The following is a 20,104-nucleotide window of genomic DNA, read 5'->3' as shown; positions in this document are numbered from 1 at the left end:
GTCGGGCAATAATCCTCAATTCCACCCAATGACCTAAAAATATGACCCTCCAACATAAATGGGGGAATGTGACCAAAACAGGTCTAAAGAGGGAAATGTGTTGAACAACCCTAAGTGTGCCTGAGATCCTTGTCCAACGTGTACGGGTGGCCAACCCACAACCAAGGGCCACTGCACGTGAGTGGTGAGGAACCTGTAGACAGTGTGTGAAGCGAAGCATCTGGAGATGAAGAATCTAACACCCCCTCTCAACAACAAATGCGGAGAAGCTGTCGAGGAGAATACAACACGCCTGGTAAATCTAGAGAAGATGTAAATCTCGGGAGAAAATGATGAGGAGCGCCAGCCAAACACAACAATCCGTAAAGCACCAATGTGATGATGACCAAGGGTGAGCCAACTCCGATCCAGTCGCACTAGGAAGCTGATGGAGTGGCAAGCTACGGAATAAGTCGTTGAAGAGGATATATATAAGGAAATGACCTAAGATGAGCGTCCAATAGCCCATTGGTGATGATCACCACTAGGATGGAGGGACCTAGCGTAGCAGCATGAGACAAGACATAGGGACCCCCCCCCCCCCCTGAAGAGGAACACTCTAACCACGAGGAGAGGAAAACTGTCGAGGTGGGAAACCGGTAGCATATCCAAGTCAAAGAAGCTCTAGCAGAAGAGGGAGGAAGAGAAGGACGAAGAGGCTCAATAAAGAAGGCATCATCCACCATAGTAGACAAGATGACAGGATAAGCAATCCATCCATGTAGAGACTGCAATATCTGCAATCTTCCGGGAGAAAAGTCGTCTCGAAGGTATATAAGTTGCAATATGATCTGTCGTTCCATGGTACACCCATAATATCGAACAAAAGAGTCGGAGGAGATCCTAGGGAAAGTCAACCTGTGGGAGCACATCCACCACCAGAGTCGGGAGAAAAAAATCCAAGAGAGAGTCTGCAAGTGCAAGTCGTGAAGACACGCCACATAGGAGAACTCCCCCCCCGGGAAAGTAATGGAATGTGGTGCGGTTAAGGACGGCTGAGAGGATGCATCGGGAAGAATGACCGGTGTTGTAGAAGTCATAGTCTCGGAATAGACTAGCAGAGCAAGGATCATCCAGGAGGTCTTCACACTGTAAGTAGTGCATAGGTACATCCAAACTGCAAGTGGAGGAGCCACAGAACCAAGCAGAAGCAAGGAAGAAGCTCTAAACTGCAAGTGGAGAAGCCACAGAACCAAGCAGAAGCAAGGAAGAAGCTCTACCATGGACAGGCAAGGCAAAAGAGCCACCATGGAGCAGTGTGTCGGAAGAGATCATGCAGGCATCCAGATGTCAAAGGATGATACTCACATCTAGGAGAACATGTCCAAAAGAAGTGTCTTACGTGCCAAGAGGCACGGGTCTTTCATACAGAGAACCAATGAAGGAGGTGGATAGGGCAATCCCAAATAGAGAGACAACAATCGAGGGAGAGGGAGAGAGGGTTATTGAGGGAGAAGTAGCGGTGGAAAACACAAGCCACGTCCACATAAGTACCTATACCAATCCAGTCCCCTGCATCTTCCCGAGGGCAAGAGAGCCTCGAGGAGGGAAGATCTACAATGTCAAGGAAGATCCGTCTGTTGTGCCAGAACCTATATATGAGTCCACGTCTCAATGTCGAAGGAGAAGGAGCAAAGGTAAGAAGAGGATCTAAATAACCGCGCCGGATAGAACGCCAAATGACCGCGAAGTAGGGTGTAAGTGACGGGAGAGGCAAGGGAAACCCGAAGGGATGCTAATGAAGCAAAGTCGAGGTGTTGTCCAAACCTGAAATCGCAAGAAAAAGGGAGCTCGAAACACCGCGAGAATGCAGGGGTTTGAGCAAAAAACGCCAGGTGATGAACACCGGATGCCGAGGTTGGTAGGTGAGTGTTGTAAATGCACGAAAACAGGCTGAAAATTTGCAACTAAGTGATCGGGAAATCGGCGGCAATAGTCACAATTGTTCAGCTTCCAAGCGGGAAAACCAAGGGGCAAGGAGCGGGGCTCCGATTGTCCAAGATTGGCAAGTAGAGAAGGCTAATGCAAAGGGTAAAAAGCACTAGTCAATCTGTTGGCTGTCCTGCTGCCAAAAACGCTAGTGCAACTGGCTGCTGTCCTGCCCAAAAACGCAAGAGCATGGGGCTGAAAAACGTAGATCCTGCTGATTGAAAAACGCTAGAGCAGGTGATGGCACTCCTAGAACAAAAACGCTAGGCCAATGCTAGCTAAAAAACGCTTGTGCAGAGGAGGGGCAACAAGATGGTAATTGGGGGTTGGAAGGAGGGCGCAAGCAGAGGAAAGGTGCAGAAGAGGCTACGGTCCACAAAACGCAGGTCTGAGAGCAAAAATGTAGCTTTCCAAGGAGAGAACGCTGGTGGAGTGGGAAATCCTTCGCGATGAAAAGCTCTGCAATGTCCTCTAGAGGGTAGGCGATGGCTGATCTTTAACCTAAAAGCTCCGATACCATGTCAGAGTGTGCAACGGAAGGTGAGAGAGAGAAAGACAATGGCACGAGAGAGAGAGAGAGAGTCACAAAGTGATGACGTGGCGGACAGCAGAAACCCTAATTTCTGCTAGAACCCCTAAAATTCTTGCAAACCCTAATTTTTGCCAAAAACCCTAATTTTTGAAAATCGCAGAGGTGGAAAAAAAAATCTCAGCTTTTTGCTATGATTTGGGAGAAAGAGAGAGAAAAAGAGAACTTGCTTTTTTACTGACTCTCATTGAGAGAGAGAGAGAGAGAGAGAGAGAGAGAGAGAGAATTTGCTTTTGCTTTCAAGCTTTTGGGGCTTTGCTTTTAGGCATCCCTTGTAACCTTTAAATTAGTGGTGAGGGCCTCACTTCTCAGAGCATCTGGACACAGAGTCTGAGAGTGAAACCCTAGCCACTCTCTTGTACTTTAAACTGATTAATATAAAAAGAAATACCGAAAGGGGTGCCAGTCTTTGGGGCCAATATCTCTAGACACGGAACTCCGTCGGGCCAGTGCAAATCTATTGTGATCTGTGAATTGTTTTAAAGTGGTTATTTGGTGCTGTCGCAGTTGATTCTTAACTTGGAGTGTCCAAGTCTGTTACAGTGGTATCAGAGCATGGCCGATTTCTCTTCTACGGGAAATCCGATCCCCAATTTTTTTTTCCGCGGCACCTATGGCTTCACGCAAGGATCAGTCGACTCCCTCTGCATCTGGAGATGCGGGCAAGGATCACAACGAAGATTCCGGCAGAGAGTATGGCCCGCCTCGGCCTAATCAGGCGGAGCAAAGAGAGATGAAGCGTCGTCAATTGATCGGCGATGCAACGAAGATGATGCTCAATTTTGCGAAGGACCCAAAATTTGCAAAATATATAAGCGAGACTTCTTTTCAAGAAGTGCATGAGCAATTGCAGAAGACCATTACACCCCCTCTCAAGAAACCTTCTGCTCACAAGAAATATTCAGAGAAGGAATTAGAAGAGGTGGTTGATGCACGGATTGCTCAGCTTTTTGACGCGCAAAAGAAAGCCAAAAAGCACGGCAAAAAGCCAAAGAAAAGCACTGACTTCCCGGGATATTTGGATGGTCAGTCAACTTTTGACGAGGCAAAGAAACGGAAGAAGCGTGTTCGATTTGAAGGAGTACCCAATTCTTCTTCATCTGACAGTTCTTCTAGCTCTTCAGATTCGAGCGAAGAAGACAAAAAAGGTAAAAAGCGAAGCAAGAAACAAAGCTTCGGAAAGGGCAAGAAAAAGGCAAAGAAGGCTACATCTCGCCCAGAGACTGACAATTCTACTGAGGACTCGTCTACAGACAGCTCGGATTCCGATGACGAAAACTTTTATGCGAACAAGAATTTTTACAAAGCTAACCAGTATGACTTTCTCGAAGATAAAAGCAAGAAAGTCCGAGAGTTAAGGTGGCCACTCGATCAAGTTTGATACTTTCTCAAGATACTCAGATGCTTCGAAGGCTTTATCATTTATACAGCAGTTTGACATCGCTTTCGCGGGAGGACGCTATTAAGAGCACTCCAAGATTCGGAGAGCTACCTCGGAATGCTCATACTTGGTGGTCCACTCTTCTTTTAAACAAGATTGCGCCAGTTAAATGGCTGAAATTTAAGAAGCTTTTTATTTCTTCTTGGTTGACGCAAGAATATGAACGAGATATACGAGCTGCTTGGAACCATCTTCGGATGACCAAGAAAGATACAATCAATGCTTACTGTGAAAGATTCTGGAGCTCTTTTCTACCCGCCTCTTCATTCAAGAAGATCTCGTTCAGAGAACAGATTGAGCGGTTTATCTTGGGTCTACCTATAGAGATCCGAGATCACTACTTGGAACAGAAGAAAGCTTCTATTCAGGAGTTGATGAGTCATGCGAAGCGGGGCTTTGCCATTCACTCTGGTAGTCTGACCTACCCCACAGATGAGGCCATGACACAATGAGCCGAACAGACTTTTGGGATTGAAAGTAGAAAGAAAAAGAGCAACCCAGAGAAAAAGGATGCATGACCCAAGCTTACTCCTGAGGAGAGAGCTCGCTTCATCAGAGAGGGGAAGTGCTTGGATACGGGGAACATGGACATATCTCCGCGAAGTGCCCTAAAAAGGCACAAAAAGAACAGAATGATAAAGACGACGACACGCCGGAGAGTTCGAGAGCAGCTGAGGAACGTGGCAGAAAAGGCAGATAGAAAAGCAGAACTGGTACCACATGGCGTGGGACCTGCACCGAATCTAATGAATGAAAGTACAAACTTTGCCGCTTTTGGAGCAAAGTGAAGGATCAGGAAGCTCTTTTGAAGGAGCCAAGGCCAACTTCTTTTCACTTGGAATTGGCAGCTCGATTTGGAATTACGTCCGACAGACTGACGCCACAGGCGGAGATAGTTCGACTGACACCCGGATGGGATGTTGCCATTACACCGAGCATTGGCAAACTTCGTTTGCAATGACAGGGGTGTTCAGGGCACGCGAGTGACGTTCTACTTGGAATCCCTTGGTACCACCAGAACTACGTTGTGGTTGACTACCAGGCCGAGAAAGTGACTTTGATAAATGAAGGGCTTAGAGATTGTACTTGATGAACTTCAGTTTCTTACTCATTCTTTTGGGAGAGAACTGAACGATGGATAAAGGTTGAATATGTTTTGACATGATCAAAAGAACGCCAAGATTTTTCTCAACACTCATGCCGATTGCTTTTCAGAGGGCATGAAGATCAAACCATTGATCTGATACCTGGAAGCACGTCACCGAACCGGCAACCTTACCGTGTGAGCCGAGTACAGATTGAAAAGATTATGAACCAAGTGAAAGACCTCTTGGAAAAGGGTCTTGTCCAGCCTAGTACTTCACCATATTGCTCTCCAGTGTTGTTGGTTTTGAAGAAAGACTGATCTTGGAGAATGTGCATCGATTATAGAGCTCTCAACAAAATCACCACCAAGAACAGATTTCCGATTCCTAGGATCGATGATATACTCGACAGGTTACAGGGATCCTCGTGCTTTAGCAGGATTGACTTAAAGAGTGGATATCATCAGATCAGGATAGCACGGGCAGACGTCTACAAGACAGCTTTTCGGACGACTTTTGGGTTATTTGAGTTTTTGGTGATGCCTTTTGGCTTAACCAATGCTCCTGCGACATTTAACCGAATGATGGACAGGATTTTTCGAGAGTACAGGCTATTTGTTGGCACTTTCTTCGACGGCGTCATTGTTTTCTCCAAGAATAAGGCAGAACACAAAGATCATCTGCTTCAGGTCTTTCAGGCATTACGAGATCACAAGTTAGTGATTAATGCAAAGAAAAGTGAATTTTTCCTACCAGAGATACACTTTTTGGGACACATTGTGTCAGCAGCAGGAGTGCAAATGGACCCGGCCAAGATAGAGACTATCCGTGATTGGCCCGACTTGAGGAATGTCCATGAAGTTAGAAGCTTCTTGGGATTGTGTTCGTACTACAGGCGGTTCATACGAAAGTTTGCAAAGGTTGCCTCCCCTTTGCATATCTTGACACAGAAAGGAGTCCCTTTCTTGTGGGGATCCACAGAGGTGACTGCCTTTCAGACATTGAAAGAGAAATTGACTACAGGACCAGATTTGACTTTGCCGGACTTGCAGAAGTATTTTGTGATGCTTATGGTCGTAGTCTGGGTGCGGTCTTGATGCAAGAAGGCCATGTCATTGCTTACGAGAGCCGATTGTTCTCTAGGCCGGAGATGACAGCACAGATTTATGAGAAAGAGCTTTTGCTGGTTATCCATGCTCTTACTCAGTGGCGGCATTACCTACTCGGAGCGGATTTTATTGTCTTTACAGACCATCAGAGTTTGCGCTACTTCTTGCTACAGAAGTAGCTTTCGGAAAAGCAGATGCGGTGGGCAAACATCTTGTCACAATTTCACTTCCAGATTCTCCATGTGCAGGGACAGAAGAATGTGGTGGCAGATGCGTTGTCTCGGAAGCCGTTGGTTCTGGCTATTTCCACGATACATCATAGGAGCTTTGAGGATATGGTCGATCAATATGCCACAGATACAGATTTTGAAGATATTTTCACACGGATACGGGATGGGGAGATAGTAGCTGGATACTCCCTTCGGGAAGGCTACTTGATGAGAAAGACTATGTTGTGCGTTACACAGCCGTTGCAGGAAAAGATTATGACTGAATGCCACTGTCCACCTTTTACGGTCCACCGCGGCATTGCTTAGGGATAGAGAGATACTTCTTTTGGCCAAGATTCAAAAAGAATGTGGAAGAGTTTATGTGCAGTATGCCAAAAGCTTACGTTTACAATAACACGATACACTCTTCGACGGGGAAGACGCCATGTGAGATTGTTGAAAGTGCTGCGAAGGTTCCATCCTTCCTAAGCACGAAAGATTAAATATTTGAAGCGGATGAATATTCGCAAGATTTGGATACAGCTTTTGCCAAGGTTCGCGAGACTTTGCAGGTGTTTCAAGAGTGACAGAAAAAGGGAGCGGATCGCCATTGTCACGACTTGAAATTGAAGGAGGATAATTGGGTGCTCTTACGTTTTGAGAAGACACGCCTACGAAAGAAAAAGGGAAAGGAGAGGCTTTTTCCAAAACTTAGTATGCGATACTACATACCTTTCCAGATCACTGACAAGATAAATTGTTAGGTGCAGCGGAATGAATGTTGTATTTTCTCAAGATTAGTGATCTTTATTTCTCAAGGTTCCTTTCAGTTCTTATGGAAAGAGAGAGCTTTCCGTCTTATGGAGAGTGATGTGCTCACGAACAAAGCAAGTGGATATTGTGCGTGCAAGTGAATGAGACTGAGAGAAGGAGAGAGAAGAGATACGACACCCGAGAGGTTGTAAAACCCTCCTCCGAAGGCCCCACTCTGGTCGGCGAGAGCGGTCTATTCTTTGATTGCACAAAGGTGTACAATGCGTATGCAATGGACTATGCAACTTGGTCTATGCCGATGACGACGACGACGACGATGACAATGACGACGACGACGATGGCTGAAATCTGAGATCTTCTAATCGCTGAATTTCGGGACTGTTTCGGTGGCTGAAAATGACTGTTTTGGCTGCGTTTTCTTGGCTGAAAAATGAGGTTTCTTAGGGCTGAAAATTGATGGTCTTTACGGGCTGAATCTGCTACACTTTAGGTGAATGATGCCGGTCTTATTTTGTTGCTGAAATCCAAAAACGCCAGGGCTGAAATTGGTCCTTCTGTCGCCGGGGTTCTGCAAATGCAAAAACGCTAGGCTGATCTACTATGTCGTGATGACGCCGGGGCTGATCTGCTGTGCACAAATCGCCAAGGCTGATCTGATGCAAAACGCTAGGTCTCTGTGGAGAAAACGCCAGAGTAGTCGCAGGGGTTGGTCTTGCTGAGAAGTTGCCAGTTGAACAAGGTGCTCCTGCTGCCTCTTCTGCCATTTAGTGCTAACTTGGGTTTGCTTATATAGAAACTTAGCAAAATTGCCCTACCTACTTTTGTAGGAAAGTCACTTAAAAATAATAAGTGAAAATCCCAATAAATAGGAAAATAGGCTAAATGCACTCGAAAATTCCCCTAACTGATGCGAATGGATTCTGATGGGAATTCCGATGATCATGTTGTGTGCAATCGGAGGAAATGCATCTATGCTAAGTAACTGGGCATGCACGGTCTACGAATAGACTCACAAAAGTGCCAGATCACTGCTAATCTAGACTTGACTTGACTGACTCAACCCTGCTGTGGTGTAGCTTGTCCACGGACACATAGGGTTGGGATGTGTTACGTGACATCCCCTCCTTTTCAAAGTGAGGTACTAGTACCGAACTGTATGGCGTCGAGGGAGATCGCCAACAGCATCCCAAATCCTAGAAGGGATTCTTCGCCGGCCCACTCTGATGTGTGGGTCTTGCGGTACTTGAACTTCATAAAGGTCTGCAACGCTTGCTTCTTTGGGCCGCGCCGAAAGCGACACAAAGTCTTCTGAATCTCCTTTCTTGCTTCAACTTCATCTAGAGTCCTGCTTCTTTTGTCTTCAAGAATCTCCATGGCTGAAAATTCCTGAAACCATCTCCAACACAAAACCATGAACATACCCATTCCATGTAAAGTGAAGGAAAAAAATCTTGTCTTTGCGAAAGATTGTGTATGCAATTTAGATGAACATAGAGACGGAGTGACAAACCGTTCATCAAACACATGCGAACAATGAGGTCGAATCTTTTCTGTTTGATCGAAATCAATCAACGGTGGCAAATCACAATGGAAATGCCCATGCTTGGTGCTCATACTATCATGTGCTCTTTCGGAAACTGTGTCATGCCAAAGAAGAGACATGGAATGTGACTTCCTGACATACAAACTTTTCAACTTTTCATGAACAATCCGCATACATTCGTGCTCATCCATGAGAGAAACGTGCTCAACATACAATATGTCATGCCTAGTAAAAGGGATCACATAACGATGCTGACTAAAATACAGGAAACCTTCACGAATGAAACACTTGAACAATGCGTGCGTATCAATCATGCGAACACATAATACTTCCTGTGATGGTTCTTGAGACCTAGGCACAAGAGCCAAGATCTGTGCTTCCTGAAGGGATTCTTCTTGAGTGGGTTCTTTCTGAGGGGGTTATGTTGACCTAGGCTCGAGAGCCAAGATCGATCCTTCGTGATCTATCGAATCTTCTTGTGGGAGATCTGTGGACCTTGACTCGAAAGCCAAGATCGATTCGTCGTGATTGATCGAATCTACAACAAGGTTAGCTTCGCTAGAAAAAGCATCCACTAACATCATCCTTGTGAACAATCACATCATCTTCATGCAACTCATCATGCTTATGAGAGATCACATCTTGATCATGCAAATCATCATGCTTGTCATTGTCATCCAAATCATTATGCAAATCATTGGCATCCAAATCATCATGCTTATCATTGTGCTTCAAATCATTGTCAATCAAAACATCATCATGCTTCATACAATCATGCAAATCCTGTGTATCATGCTTTGGAGAAGAAGAGACTGAGAGAGTCTCCTTTTCCCGATCCTGTGTATCATGTTGTGGAGAAGAAGAGACTTAAAGAGTCTCCTTTTCCCGATCCTATTGCATCTGTGCCTGTATTCGAGAAAAGAGTCACAACATCTCTTGCCTTATTGCTTTGTTCTCACGATCAAACTTGGCTTGCATTTCTTTGTTCTCTCGATCAAATTCTGCTTCTCTTGCTTTGGCTTCCAAGCGTGCTTGCTCGCTCTCACGTGCTATGGCTGCCATTCCTTCTTTGTATTCATGATCTATGGCTGCCCTTCGTTCTTCGTAAGCCTTTCTTTCTACTTCTCTTTCTTGGTCTAACGCCTCCATAGGAGTTCGTGCAATCTTTGTCGTAGATTGGGAAGGGTCAGAAAAACCTCCTGGTGAGGAAAATTCTTCTTCGCCTCTCTCATGCTCGTCACCTCCAAGCGAAGTATCCATTCCGCTTCGAGTGATGATCATTCTGAAGTCGTGGGTTCTTGTGGGTTCTTGTGGTCTGGGTTCTTAAGTTCACGAGGAACTTGGGTTCTTGAGGTCCTTGATTCGTGAGAATCTTGGGTTCTTGAGATTCTTGAGTCTTGAGGGTCTTGGGGTCTTGGGGTTCTTGAGGTTTTCTTTCGCTTGCAAATCGCGTTGGAGAAGGATCTTCTCTTCACCCGAGTTCTACCCTTTTCTGCGGGCGCACCCCTTGGCGGCCTTGCGCTCACACCAAGGTTGCTTTTTCCCACCTCACGTCGATTGGCCGGATGCTAAGTGCACGGTCCGCTCTCAATGAGTGAAAAGAGACACAAGGGGAGGCTGGACAAGCCCTTCTTTCTTGGGATTCCTGTCACTCTTCAACAAAACACGATTAGGAATCGCCACGCCCAAGTAAACTTGGGTTCGTGCGATCGCAACAAGCAAAAGAAGATTCTTGTGGTTCTTGTGGTTCTTCCCTTGAGTAATGCAGAACACTTCCCAAGCTCTGATACCAATGTTTGGTGCAGCGGAATGAATGTTGTATTTTCTCAAGATTAGTGATCTTTATTTCTCAAGGTTCCTTTTAGTTCTTATGGAAAGAGAGAGCTTTCCATCTTATGGAGAGTGATGTGATCACAAACAAAGTGAGTGGATATTGTGTGTGCAAGTGAATGAGACTGAGAGAAGGAGAGAGAACAGATACGACACCCGAGAGGTTGTAAAACCCTCCTCCGAAGGCCCCACTATCGTCGGCGAGAGCGGTCTATTCTTTGATTGCACAAAGGTGTACAATGCGTATGCAATGGACTATGCAACTTGGTCTATGCCGATGACGACGACGGTGACGACGATGGCTGAAATCTGAGATCTTCTAATCGCTGAATTTCGGGACTGTTTCGGTGGCTGAAAATGACAATTTTGGCTGCGTTTTCTTGGCTCAAAAATGAGGTTTCTTAGGGCTGAAAACTGATGGTCTTTACGGGCTGAATCTGCTACACTTTAGGTGAATGATGCCGGTCTTATTTTGCTGCTGAAATCCAAAAACGACTGTGGCTGAAAATGACTGTTTTGGCTGCGTTTTCTTGGCTGAAAAATGAGGTTTCTTAGGGCTGAAAACTGATGGTCTTTACGGGCTGAATCTGCTACACTTTAGGTGAATGATGCCGGTCTTATTTTGCTGCTGAAATCCAAAAACGCCAGGGCTGAAATTGGTCCTTCTGTCGCCGGGGTTCTGCAAATGCAAAAACGCTAGGCTGATCTGCTATGTCGTGATGACGCCGGGGCTGATCTGCTGTCACAAATCGCCAAGGCTGATTTGATGCAAAACGCTAGGTCTCTGTGGAGAAAACGCCAGAGTAGTCGCGGGGGTTGGTCTTGCTGAGAAGTTGCCAGTTGAACAAGGTGCTCCTGCTGCCTCTTCTGCCATTTAGTCCTAACTTGGGTTTGCTTATATAGAAACTTAGCAAAATTGCCCTACCTACTTTTGTAGAAAAGTCACTTAAAAATAATAAGTGAAAATCCCAATAAATAGGAAAATAGGCTAAATGCACTCGAAAATTCCCCTAACTGATGCGAATGGATTCTGATGGGAATTCCGATGATCATGTTGTGTGCAACCGGAGGAAATGCATCTATGCTAAGTAATTGGGCATGCACGGTCTACGAATAGACTCACAAAAGTGCCAAATCACTGCTAATCTAAACTTGACTTGACTGACTGAACCCTGCTGTGGTGTAGCTTGTCCACGGACACATAGGGTTGGGATGTGTCACGTGACATAAATGATGTCTCCTTCCGATTGAAACTGCCAGATAATTGGAGGATTCACAATGCATTGCATGTGAGTCCCTTGAAACCTGTTAAGGGTGATGTGCCTGATGATGGGGAGCCTGATGAGCAACCCGCAGTGGAAGAAAAAGAGGAGACCCTTGTTCCTGAACAGATTTTGGCACATACGGATACGAAGAAAGGTAAAGTCCGAAGGCGGTTCTTGGTTAAGTTCAAGAACTTTCCTACATTTGATGCGAAGTGGATGGAGGAGGAGGACCTAGCAAATACTCCTCGGATTGTGAAACTTTACCTCGATGTTTTGGTTTAGCATAGTCTACTCCAAACGGAACACAGAAATTCAGCTTGGCCGAAGATCTGGTGCAGTGGGATGCGCAAGAGGGGAGTTACTCCGCTCCTTTGTCAACAGATGCCTTGATTTTGATACTAAAGTCAATGATGTCTCTTTGAGCTTCAGGGATACAGAGAGCTGACAGTATTCTGCTGGATGACTTTATGAAATGGAATTCTTTATAATGATACTGATTTGTTCTTGACTTCTTTTGAGTGCAGGAACTGATAGCATAAATGACTGCAGCATTTTGGTCTGATTGATCTCGAATAGACATGGTTGCAATAGGGGTTAGTCAATCGGACATCGATGAGGTCCCGATTGGACCTAGATGTGATTGCTAGCTACATTGCCGATAAATCATGGTCTAAGATCCGAATGAATGTTGAATGTCATGTGATGTCCTGTGATGTCGTGTGATGTGACTGTCGATTTTGTACATGTGCTAGAAGTGTGTTCCTAGTACGAGGGTACTAACAGTCAGTGTCTGCTAAGACAGTTTATGGCTTTTGTCGGTTTTGCAGGCGTAATCGCGGTCGATTACAATGCTTTCCAGAGGGGGGTATGTCACAAAGTGATGACGTGGCGGACAGCAAAAACCCCAATTTCTGCCAGAAACCCTAAAATTCTTGCAAACCCTAATTTCTGAAAATCACGGAGGTGAAAAAAAAAAGGGAAATTTTAAGCGACGCAAATCTCAGCTTTTTGCTATGATTTGGGAGAAAGAGAGAGAAAAAGAGAACTTGCTTTCAAGCTTTTGGGGCTATGCTTTTGGGGCTATGCTTTTGGGCATCCCTTGTAACCTTTAAATTAGTGGTGAGGGCCTCGCTTCTCAGAGCATCTGGACACAGAGTCTGAGAGTGAAACCCTAGCCACTCTCTTGTACTTTGAACTGATTAATATAAAAAGAAATACCGAAAGGGGCGCCAGTCTTTGGGGCCAATATCTCTAGGCACGAAACTCTGCCGGGCCAGTGCAAATCTATTGTGATCTGTGAATTGTTTTGAAGTGGTTATTTGGTGTTGTCGCGGTTGATTCTTGACTTGGAGTGTCCAAGTCTGTTACAGAGAGAGAGAGAGAGAGAGAGAGAGAGAGAGAGAGAGAGATAACAGGAGACAGATGGTGGAAAGGCTTGCAATCCAATAACTCCAGATGGCAAACTCTACATGATGATGATACAATATAATGAGGATGCCCCCCTTCCTATATATAGGAGAATAGGGGCTGGTCGGCCAATAATCCTCCATATAGCCCAATGACCTAAAAATATGACCCTCCAATATAAATGGGGGAATATGTGAGTCTAAAGTGGGAAATGTGCTGAACAACTCTTAGTGTGCCTGAGATCCCTGTCCAGCAAGTGTGCGGGTGGCCAACCCACAACCAAGGGCCAATGCACGTGAGTGGTGAGGAGACTGTAGACAATGTGCGAAGCATTTGGAGATGAAGAATCTAACACGAAGATCGGCATCGGATACACAAAGATCCAAATCTTGAGTACCAAGATTTGCTTGCCTCCTATGCGGACATGGAAGGAGTTGGGGAAAGGATCCCTAACCCTCTTCTGCATTCGCGTTCGCATTCGCATTCGCATGTAGTGTGCATCCACTTCGGTCGACATGGAACCATTGGAAAAACCTCCGAGCACTTCCCTTCCATCTTCACCCACAATGTTTTCACGACAAGAGTATTCGGGTGGTAACACTTGCTCGCCAAAGCAAAGTCAACATCAAGGCTGATATTCTACAACACTAGCAAGGCTACATAGTAGCTTGTATGGTCGGTGTTTGCATCACAGCAATACCTACATCGACAACATTCGTAAGTTTGAAGGAGTTTTCACCGGTTTATGCATCCACAAGCATCAGAAGCATTCCAGTATGAGAAGTACAAAAGGTATCCAAAGGAAGAAGTTCAACACTTATCTCACCTTTAACCTACATCAATAGGCTACGATCAATAGGCTAAGTCGATTGATGTTATCTTGTTAGATTTGCTTCACCACTTCTAAGTTTTGCATGTTTCCTCTCCAGAGTGAGAGGGGTATTAGTAGACGGCTTTGGCCTCTACTACGGCAATTCCAGCACAGACTCCAAGATGAACTCGGTTTCCAAAGCCTCGAATAGGGTCCGTATCCTCAAAGTAAGGAGCTTTTGCTCAAAAATCAGTTAGGGAGAGGATTGTCCCAAGTTACCATCAAGTCAAGGTTCAAAACGGAGTGTGGGTATTAAGCCCCACCTTTTGATTCATGTGCTTGTTCATTAACAAAAATATGTTAAAGAGGGGGACCAACCCATCTCTTGGTCCCCGAGTGTCGATTCTCTCTTCTCTACTCTATTCTCCTCTTCTAATATGGCTTCTAAGAGTGTATTCTATATTCCTTGAGAGCTAAAATTCAGTTCAGCTTCCGTTTTGTGACAGTTTGAGCCACGAATCTGGCATGCCTTAAGCTGATGCTGATAGATACTTATGCATGAAATCTGTTTTTGCGTTGGGAACTATGAAATCTCATCGGAGAACTTGTGTCTACTATCGCGAGTGGCAATTCTAATTCCGCATATTCTACATGCGTGCACAACTCTTTTGCGCTCCTCAACAATCAATATAACGCATGAAGCCTCCCAATCAAGCGTCTTTGCTTAGCCGTTCTTAAATCGGTCTCTTTACCCTATAGGACTAAGAAACCAAATATCAACTACCTCTCACAGTATCCTACTTACATCCTCTTTTGTGCAACCACAAGTCAATCAAATATCAATATTGCAATACTCAGAAAACAAACTGTGGTTGTGCATGTGTACGTAAGTATATGAGCCCGCATGTCTGGATGTATCTATGTACGTATATATACAAATATAACTTCAGGTCACATGTACATGTGCATACACATGTATGTAAGTATAAAACCAAAACTAGAAGGATTTATGTTGAAAAAAAGCATATTCACTAAAAGAGACAAGACTTACCTCAGCAAGCTGTGTCTTCCAGTTACTCGCATCATTCCCCTGCAAAACCTAGGATTGTTAATGAAACACAATTCAAGCCGTAACACCTCTGGTAAAAACCACGACATTTGTAAAAAGCTTACAATGTCAAAACCATTGTCCAATGTTAGTGAGGGCCTTGGAGAAACACCCTCCTCTGATGATTCTGGAACTGGAGAAGGAGGCTGAGGGGGAGAAACATAGACCACCCTCAACTTTGTCTCAAAAACGTCTTTTCCAGGAGCCTTATTGAACTGTCAGAGAAAGGAATGTAGAATGTATGTAAGTTGGCAACTTACATGGGGAGAGAGAAAGAGGGAAGGAAAAGGGATGTGTGCACTTCATAGGACTTTCGTCTTTCTAAAAAAATGCAGGCATGTGAAGTGCCAATGAGAAAATCTCATTCTTGAGTGAAATGGTAGCCTGCCAAAAAACTTTCAGAGTAGACCAAACAAGGTCATAGCCACTCACAGCATCTGGCGTAACTTCTTTGCGATCAGCTTCATCTGGTAGAATCACACTCTGTACTAGAAATTTATCCTTGCATTGCATGTCAGGAGGGGCGTCCCTTTGCGCTTGCATTGTGACTGCAATTATAAGGGAGTGTGGAATAGATCAAGAAGAATCATAACACCATTGGGGGGCGTAGAGTATTCAAAAGTAGCCTTCAACGTTCACCTGTAACATCACAAGTAGCGCCTGGCGATACAATACCGGTGTTGGGTCGGACGCAGTATTTTTTGGGGGAAGTTGTCTTGACCTGTGATGCTCCAAAAGTAAATACCATAGCCTCGTCAACTTCATCAAGTAAATTGTAAATGAGAGGTGCTATGAAGGTTGAATTTGTCTACAAATTCTCTTATTATGATTGAAGCACAATTCTCTTACTATTATAACATGCATTAAAAAAACAGAAAATCTTTTGTTCAGCAAAGATTGGACTATAAATTAGGAACACAAGACCAACAAACCTTGAAGGCAACATATGACTCTGTGGTGTTGACAAGCTGCACAGAGCATGATATCTGCTTTCTCAATTCAACTGCATTGATAACAAGCATAAAATACAAAAGCATTAAATCAGGTCAACCTGAAGCTGCACTTGCCAATCATAGTATTCTAAGCTTACATGGAAACTTGAGCTCCCCTGGCTGAATTGACAGCACTTCTGTACGCATGGCTGAATCCTTAGCAGGGACCTTGTCGAAATCAGATTGAGAGTGCGGTTGTGTTTTCTGGGAAGGTTCAGATTCGAAATTATCAAGACGTAAAGGAGCTGTTATCCTGGCGTTCATGGAGAAAGACAGTCCGGGTCGACAAATAAAACATCAGAGCAGGAAATCAGCTCCAAACCTCCTGTTAAATGTTGCACCAAAAGCCACTTATCGAGAAATTTCTACCAAAAACAGTGCAAGTCAGATGCAAACTTTTAGAGATGAGGTGATAGATTGTGCTTTAATTTAAAGGCCATTTTGTAACAAAAACTTTGCTCTGCGACAAAGAGGCACATCAACACTTTCTTAACTATCGCCCAGCTTAAAATCCTAATGGTTTTCCTTAGCGAAGTACGTAATGCCAGTTCTCAGAACAGAAACCGCTAAGCTTTATTGGGAGAAGCACGACACAAAACTCAAAAACGCTCTATTACGCAAAAGCAAAAAGGCAACACAGATCAAGTGACTCCTGCACATGTGTACCTCATAGCTGACTGAAATCGTGTTGTATGGACGACAATTAAAGAACACATAAACGAGCAAAGCGTCCTTCGGACAGTCGCCCAAATCAAAAGCCGAGCAAGAGAAGTGGGATACCTGCGTTGGCGCAAGCGACAGATCAAGAAATCGAGCTGTGAGCCGGAAAAGAGAGATGGCGGAGCTCCGAGAAAAGGAGAAGTGCGTCAGGAGCCTTTGAGCCAGAAGAGGTGGCTCTTCCCTTCTATTTCATCTTTGTCACCAACCACATTAAGCTATTTTTACTTTCGCAACTACTCAAAACCCTTCTTTAGAAGGTGGTAGTTGTTTACAACTTTGGACCTTCTAAAGACCCGGTAGTTGCATCAAGGGGTTAGAAGGTGTAAACTAGTCTAGCTTGGTGGGCCTTTGCCGCACACAATTTGATGCGTAGTTGGTTACTTGCTTAGTTGGTTGTGATTGTTGTCGCTCGGGGTTTGTTGTGAAACACGAGCAGATGAGTAACCAAGTGATAGGCACCAATAATAGCTGAGCTTGAGACTTGATGAGCATTGGGAAAAAGCAAGTTGTCCCATCTCCCTATACAACAAAGGGCTATTAAAGAGGGTAATTGAATCGAAAAAAAAGGGTTCCATATTAACCTACTTTGGTAATTGTTTGCAGATTTCCATTTAGCCTGACCATTTAGTCTCTAGACCGTGGACCTATCTTTGAGACACCCGTCTTATTCTCAATCAAGTGTAGTCAATTATCATGTATTTCTCGTAGAACATGAGAGAGAGAGAGAGAGAGAGAGAGATTCGTGTTGTCACAGTGGTCGGAGGGAGAAAGGAGTCCTGATTGTCGATCATGGAACTTGGTGCAAAACATATCTGAGGAGGAAAATATTGGGATGAACGGTTGTACTTGTGCTACAGAACGGGTTATGCAAAGGAGAATGTCGGGCTACAATATATAAGATATATTTCCATACTAAACAAGGACATACGTAGATTCACATCAACCACCTAGGAATAGAGTAAACATGTACAAAGTGCATTGAGTATTCCAATACATAAGTTAAATTGCCGAACTGTGAAAAAAGAAGTGTGTGTTTATTTGATATATAGATACAATGATCAAGATTGAGAGTGCACTAGTGAGGAAAACATGTGGTCAAACTAAACTTAAGGAAGGTTTGACAAACTCAAAAAATACAAAAAGCATGTACTAGCGAGGAAAATATGTGGCTAAACTAAACTTAAGGAAGCTTTGACAAACTCAAAAAATACAAAAAGCATCAACAGAATATAAAAATTGAACTACTCTACCAACCTAATAATCGTGTGCAAGTGTCGTCCAATTGTGCGAACCAGAGGACAATGTTTGAGTCAAGCTACATAAAAGCAATGTGAATAGTTAAACATTTCGTCTTGCAGTCATGCGCAAAGTGAAAATGCTAATTATATAGTGCACATCATGCAGAAGTGCCATACAAAAGTATGGTGGAGAGTTGGCACTGTGGTCTTTCCTTAAATTATAAGAAACGAAAGTCGTGCCCTGCCCCGTAGCATTTATATGTTGCGCCAAGCAAACGTATAGTCGTGAGAATTGGATGCAGATTACGAACCTTGCAGTGTTGTCGAGTTGGAGTCGTGGTTGTGCAATTGAATCGTCCTTTCTCTCACACACAAAACAAGATTTAACAAAAATACCAATGCCTTCGTCACGTGTGCGTCCTCAATAGCAATCTACAATGGCGTTATGTGATTACTCTATGTAGAGCATTCTCTATCCTCCTTTCAGAAAAAGCTTTTAGGCCAACCAAGTAAATATAGTGATCCTCAACTTGTCCCTCCATGTGGCTCACTCTTGTGGCGATGAATGTGGAAAACTTTTTATACTTCCTTGATGTATGCCAACCATCGGTGTTGCAAAATAGAATTTCATGCACCACCTCCATCATCCTGGATGCTACCTTCATGCTTGTGTCCCACCTTCTTTGTCTCCGGCTATATATTGCACAACCCCGATAGTATGCCCTAGCCCCGACGTTTCTTGTGCCACCTGCACCATCTTCCCAGCAAACTCCATCTTCGTCTTCTTGGTCGCTTTGCGCGCTTTTTTTAAAATTTAACGAATCCCTCTAGGTGATGCTTAGCGAGCTTCTTGGTAGCCAGTGAGTCAGTCAGTACTGCGGATGCTTGCACATCCATCCTGTGTATCATCCTCCTCCCTGCGAAGGAGTATTGGTTTATTTTTCAACGTTGGAATGGAGGCAATAAAAATAGCGCCATGACAAACAAACTAGAACTCCTTCGCAGGGAGGAGGATGATACACAAGCGGAAGTGGATCTGGAGACGGCTTCAAGGAAAATCAATTCTCCTTGACGAACACTGGGCTGAATGATGAGCAAGTTTTGACCTTAGCCTGGAACCATTGAGCATCCTCGCTGCTTGATGTGATAATGGCGCGATAGAGATTGCTTGTATCGATGTGCTCACAGACGTCCTTTGCTCCAGCAATTGCAGATCCGTAGTTGTGTTGCCACTGCACATCAGCGCTCTCGATTGCTTGAACCCCTTCATCACTTGCTCTGGGGAGCGATGACCGTCCTTTAAAATTGTCCCATGCAGTGCCTGCAAGTCCAGCGAGGGTGAAACCTGTAGCATTTCATCCAAGTCGAACACCATGCCTTGCAAAAAAGCCCTTCGTGTTGGCTTTCTCCTTCAATTGGCCGCTCCCTCCTGTAACTGCTTTGCTCGTTTTCTCCTACTCACTTCAATTCTGCTCCACCGGTCGCTTGTCGATTTCCCCTTATCTCTCCTCGTAAGCTCTTCTTTGCTACACCGATACCTTGCTTAACCACCTTGTCTTCTCTGCTCACCTCGCTCCCGTGTCGCAAAAGCTCTGCTTGTCCTTCTTTACTTGTTTTTCCTCCTACTCATCAATAGAGCCAAAACCAGTAGCTCTTTCCCACTTTGTAAACGGTGCCTTCAAGAACCCGAGGGGTACTTTTTTTTCCTTTTGCTCAGTGCCACTTCTGCTTCCTCAACCACTTATGTCTCTCCTCTTATCCTTCTCCTTTGGTCGCTGCCCATCATCAACCATCACATGGCACTGCCCTTAGCTTCAGCGAGTTTGTTAGCAACAAGCTAGCTTGGATACCATTTTTTGGAGCTCTCCTTGTAAAAACATTTATTATTTTGATGAATCGGGAATATTGTAACTTCTATTTTCCGGATGAACTCTGTAATTGATGAGCCGGGGCTACAAGCTTCCAGATTGTATCAACCTGTCTTTATCTATCTTTAGTTAGAGCTCCCAGATTAT

At 44.5% G+C, this 20,104-nt stretch overlaps 1 protein-coding gene across 1 annotated transcript in view; it reads right to left on the bottom strand.

Moving 5' to 3' along the window:
• Nucleotides 1-19,882, bottom strand: part of LOC147431743 (vesicle-associated protein 1-2-like) — a 52,185-nt gene extending 32,303 nt beyond the window's left edge. Inside the window, exons 1-10 of the mRNA XM_086494247.1 lie at nucleotides 19,828-19,882; nucleotides 19,628-19,711; nucleotides 19,196-19,434; nucleotides 16,912-16,946; nucleotides 16,230-16,384; nucleotides 16,072-16,142; nucleotides 15,779-15,860; nucleotides 15,572-15,687; nucleotides 15,205-15,354; nucleotides 15,083-15,121 (exon numbers count right to left, since the gene is read on the bottom strand). Of these exons, the coding sequence (XP_086350373.1) occupies nucleotides 15,083-15,121; nucleotides 15,205-15,354; nucleotides 15,572-15,687; nucleotides 15,779-15,860; nucleotides 16,072-16,142; nucleotides 16,230-16,384; nucleotides 16,912-16,946; nucleotides 19,196-19,434; nucleotides 19,628-19,711; nucleotides 19,828-19,882 (1,026 nt within the window). The remainder of the gene's footprint in view (nucleotides 1-15,082; nucleotides 15,122-15,204; nucleotides 15,355-15,571; nucleotides 15,688-15,778; nucleotides 15,861-16,071; nucleotides 16,143-16,229; nucleotides 16,385-16,911; nucleotides 16,947-19,195; nucleotides 19,435-19,627; nucleotides 19,712-19,827) is intronic.
• Between the last annotated feature and the right edge of the window lie 222 nt (nucleotides 19,883-20,104).

Source organism: Adiantum capillus-veneris, chromosome 21, assembly GCF_014529385.1.
Source record: "Adiantum capillus-veneris isolate H3 chromosome 21, ASM1452938v2, whole genome shotgun sequence".
Classification (NCBI taxonomy): Eukaryota; Viridiplantae; Streptophyta; class Polypodiopsida; order Polypodiales; family Pteridaceae; genus Adiantum; species Adiantum capillus-veneris.
The sequence above is the reverse complement of the archived record's forward strand: the minus strand, read 5'-3'. Positions and strand labels throughout refer to the sequence as shown.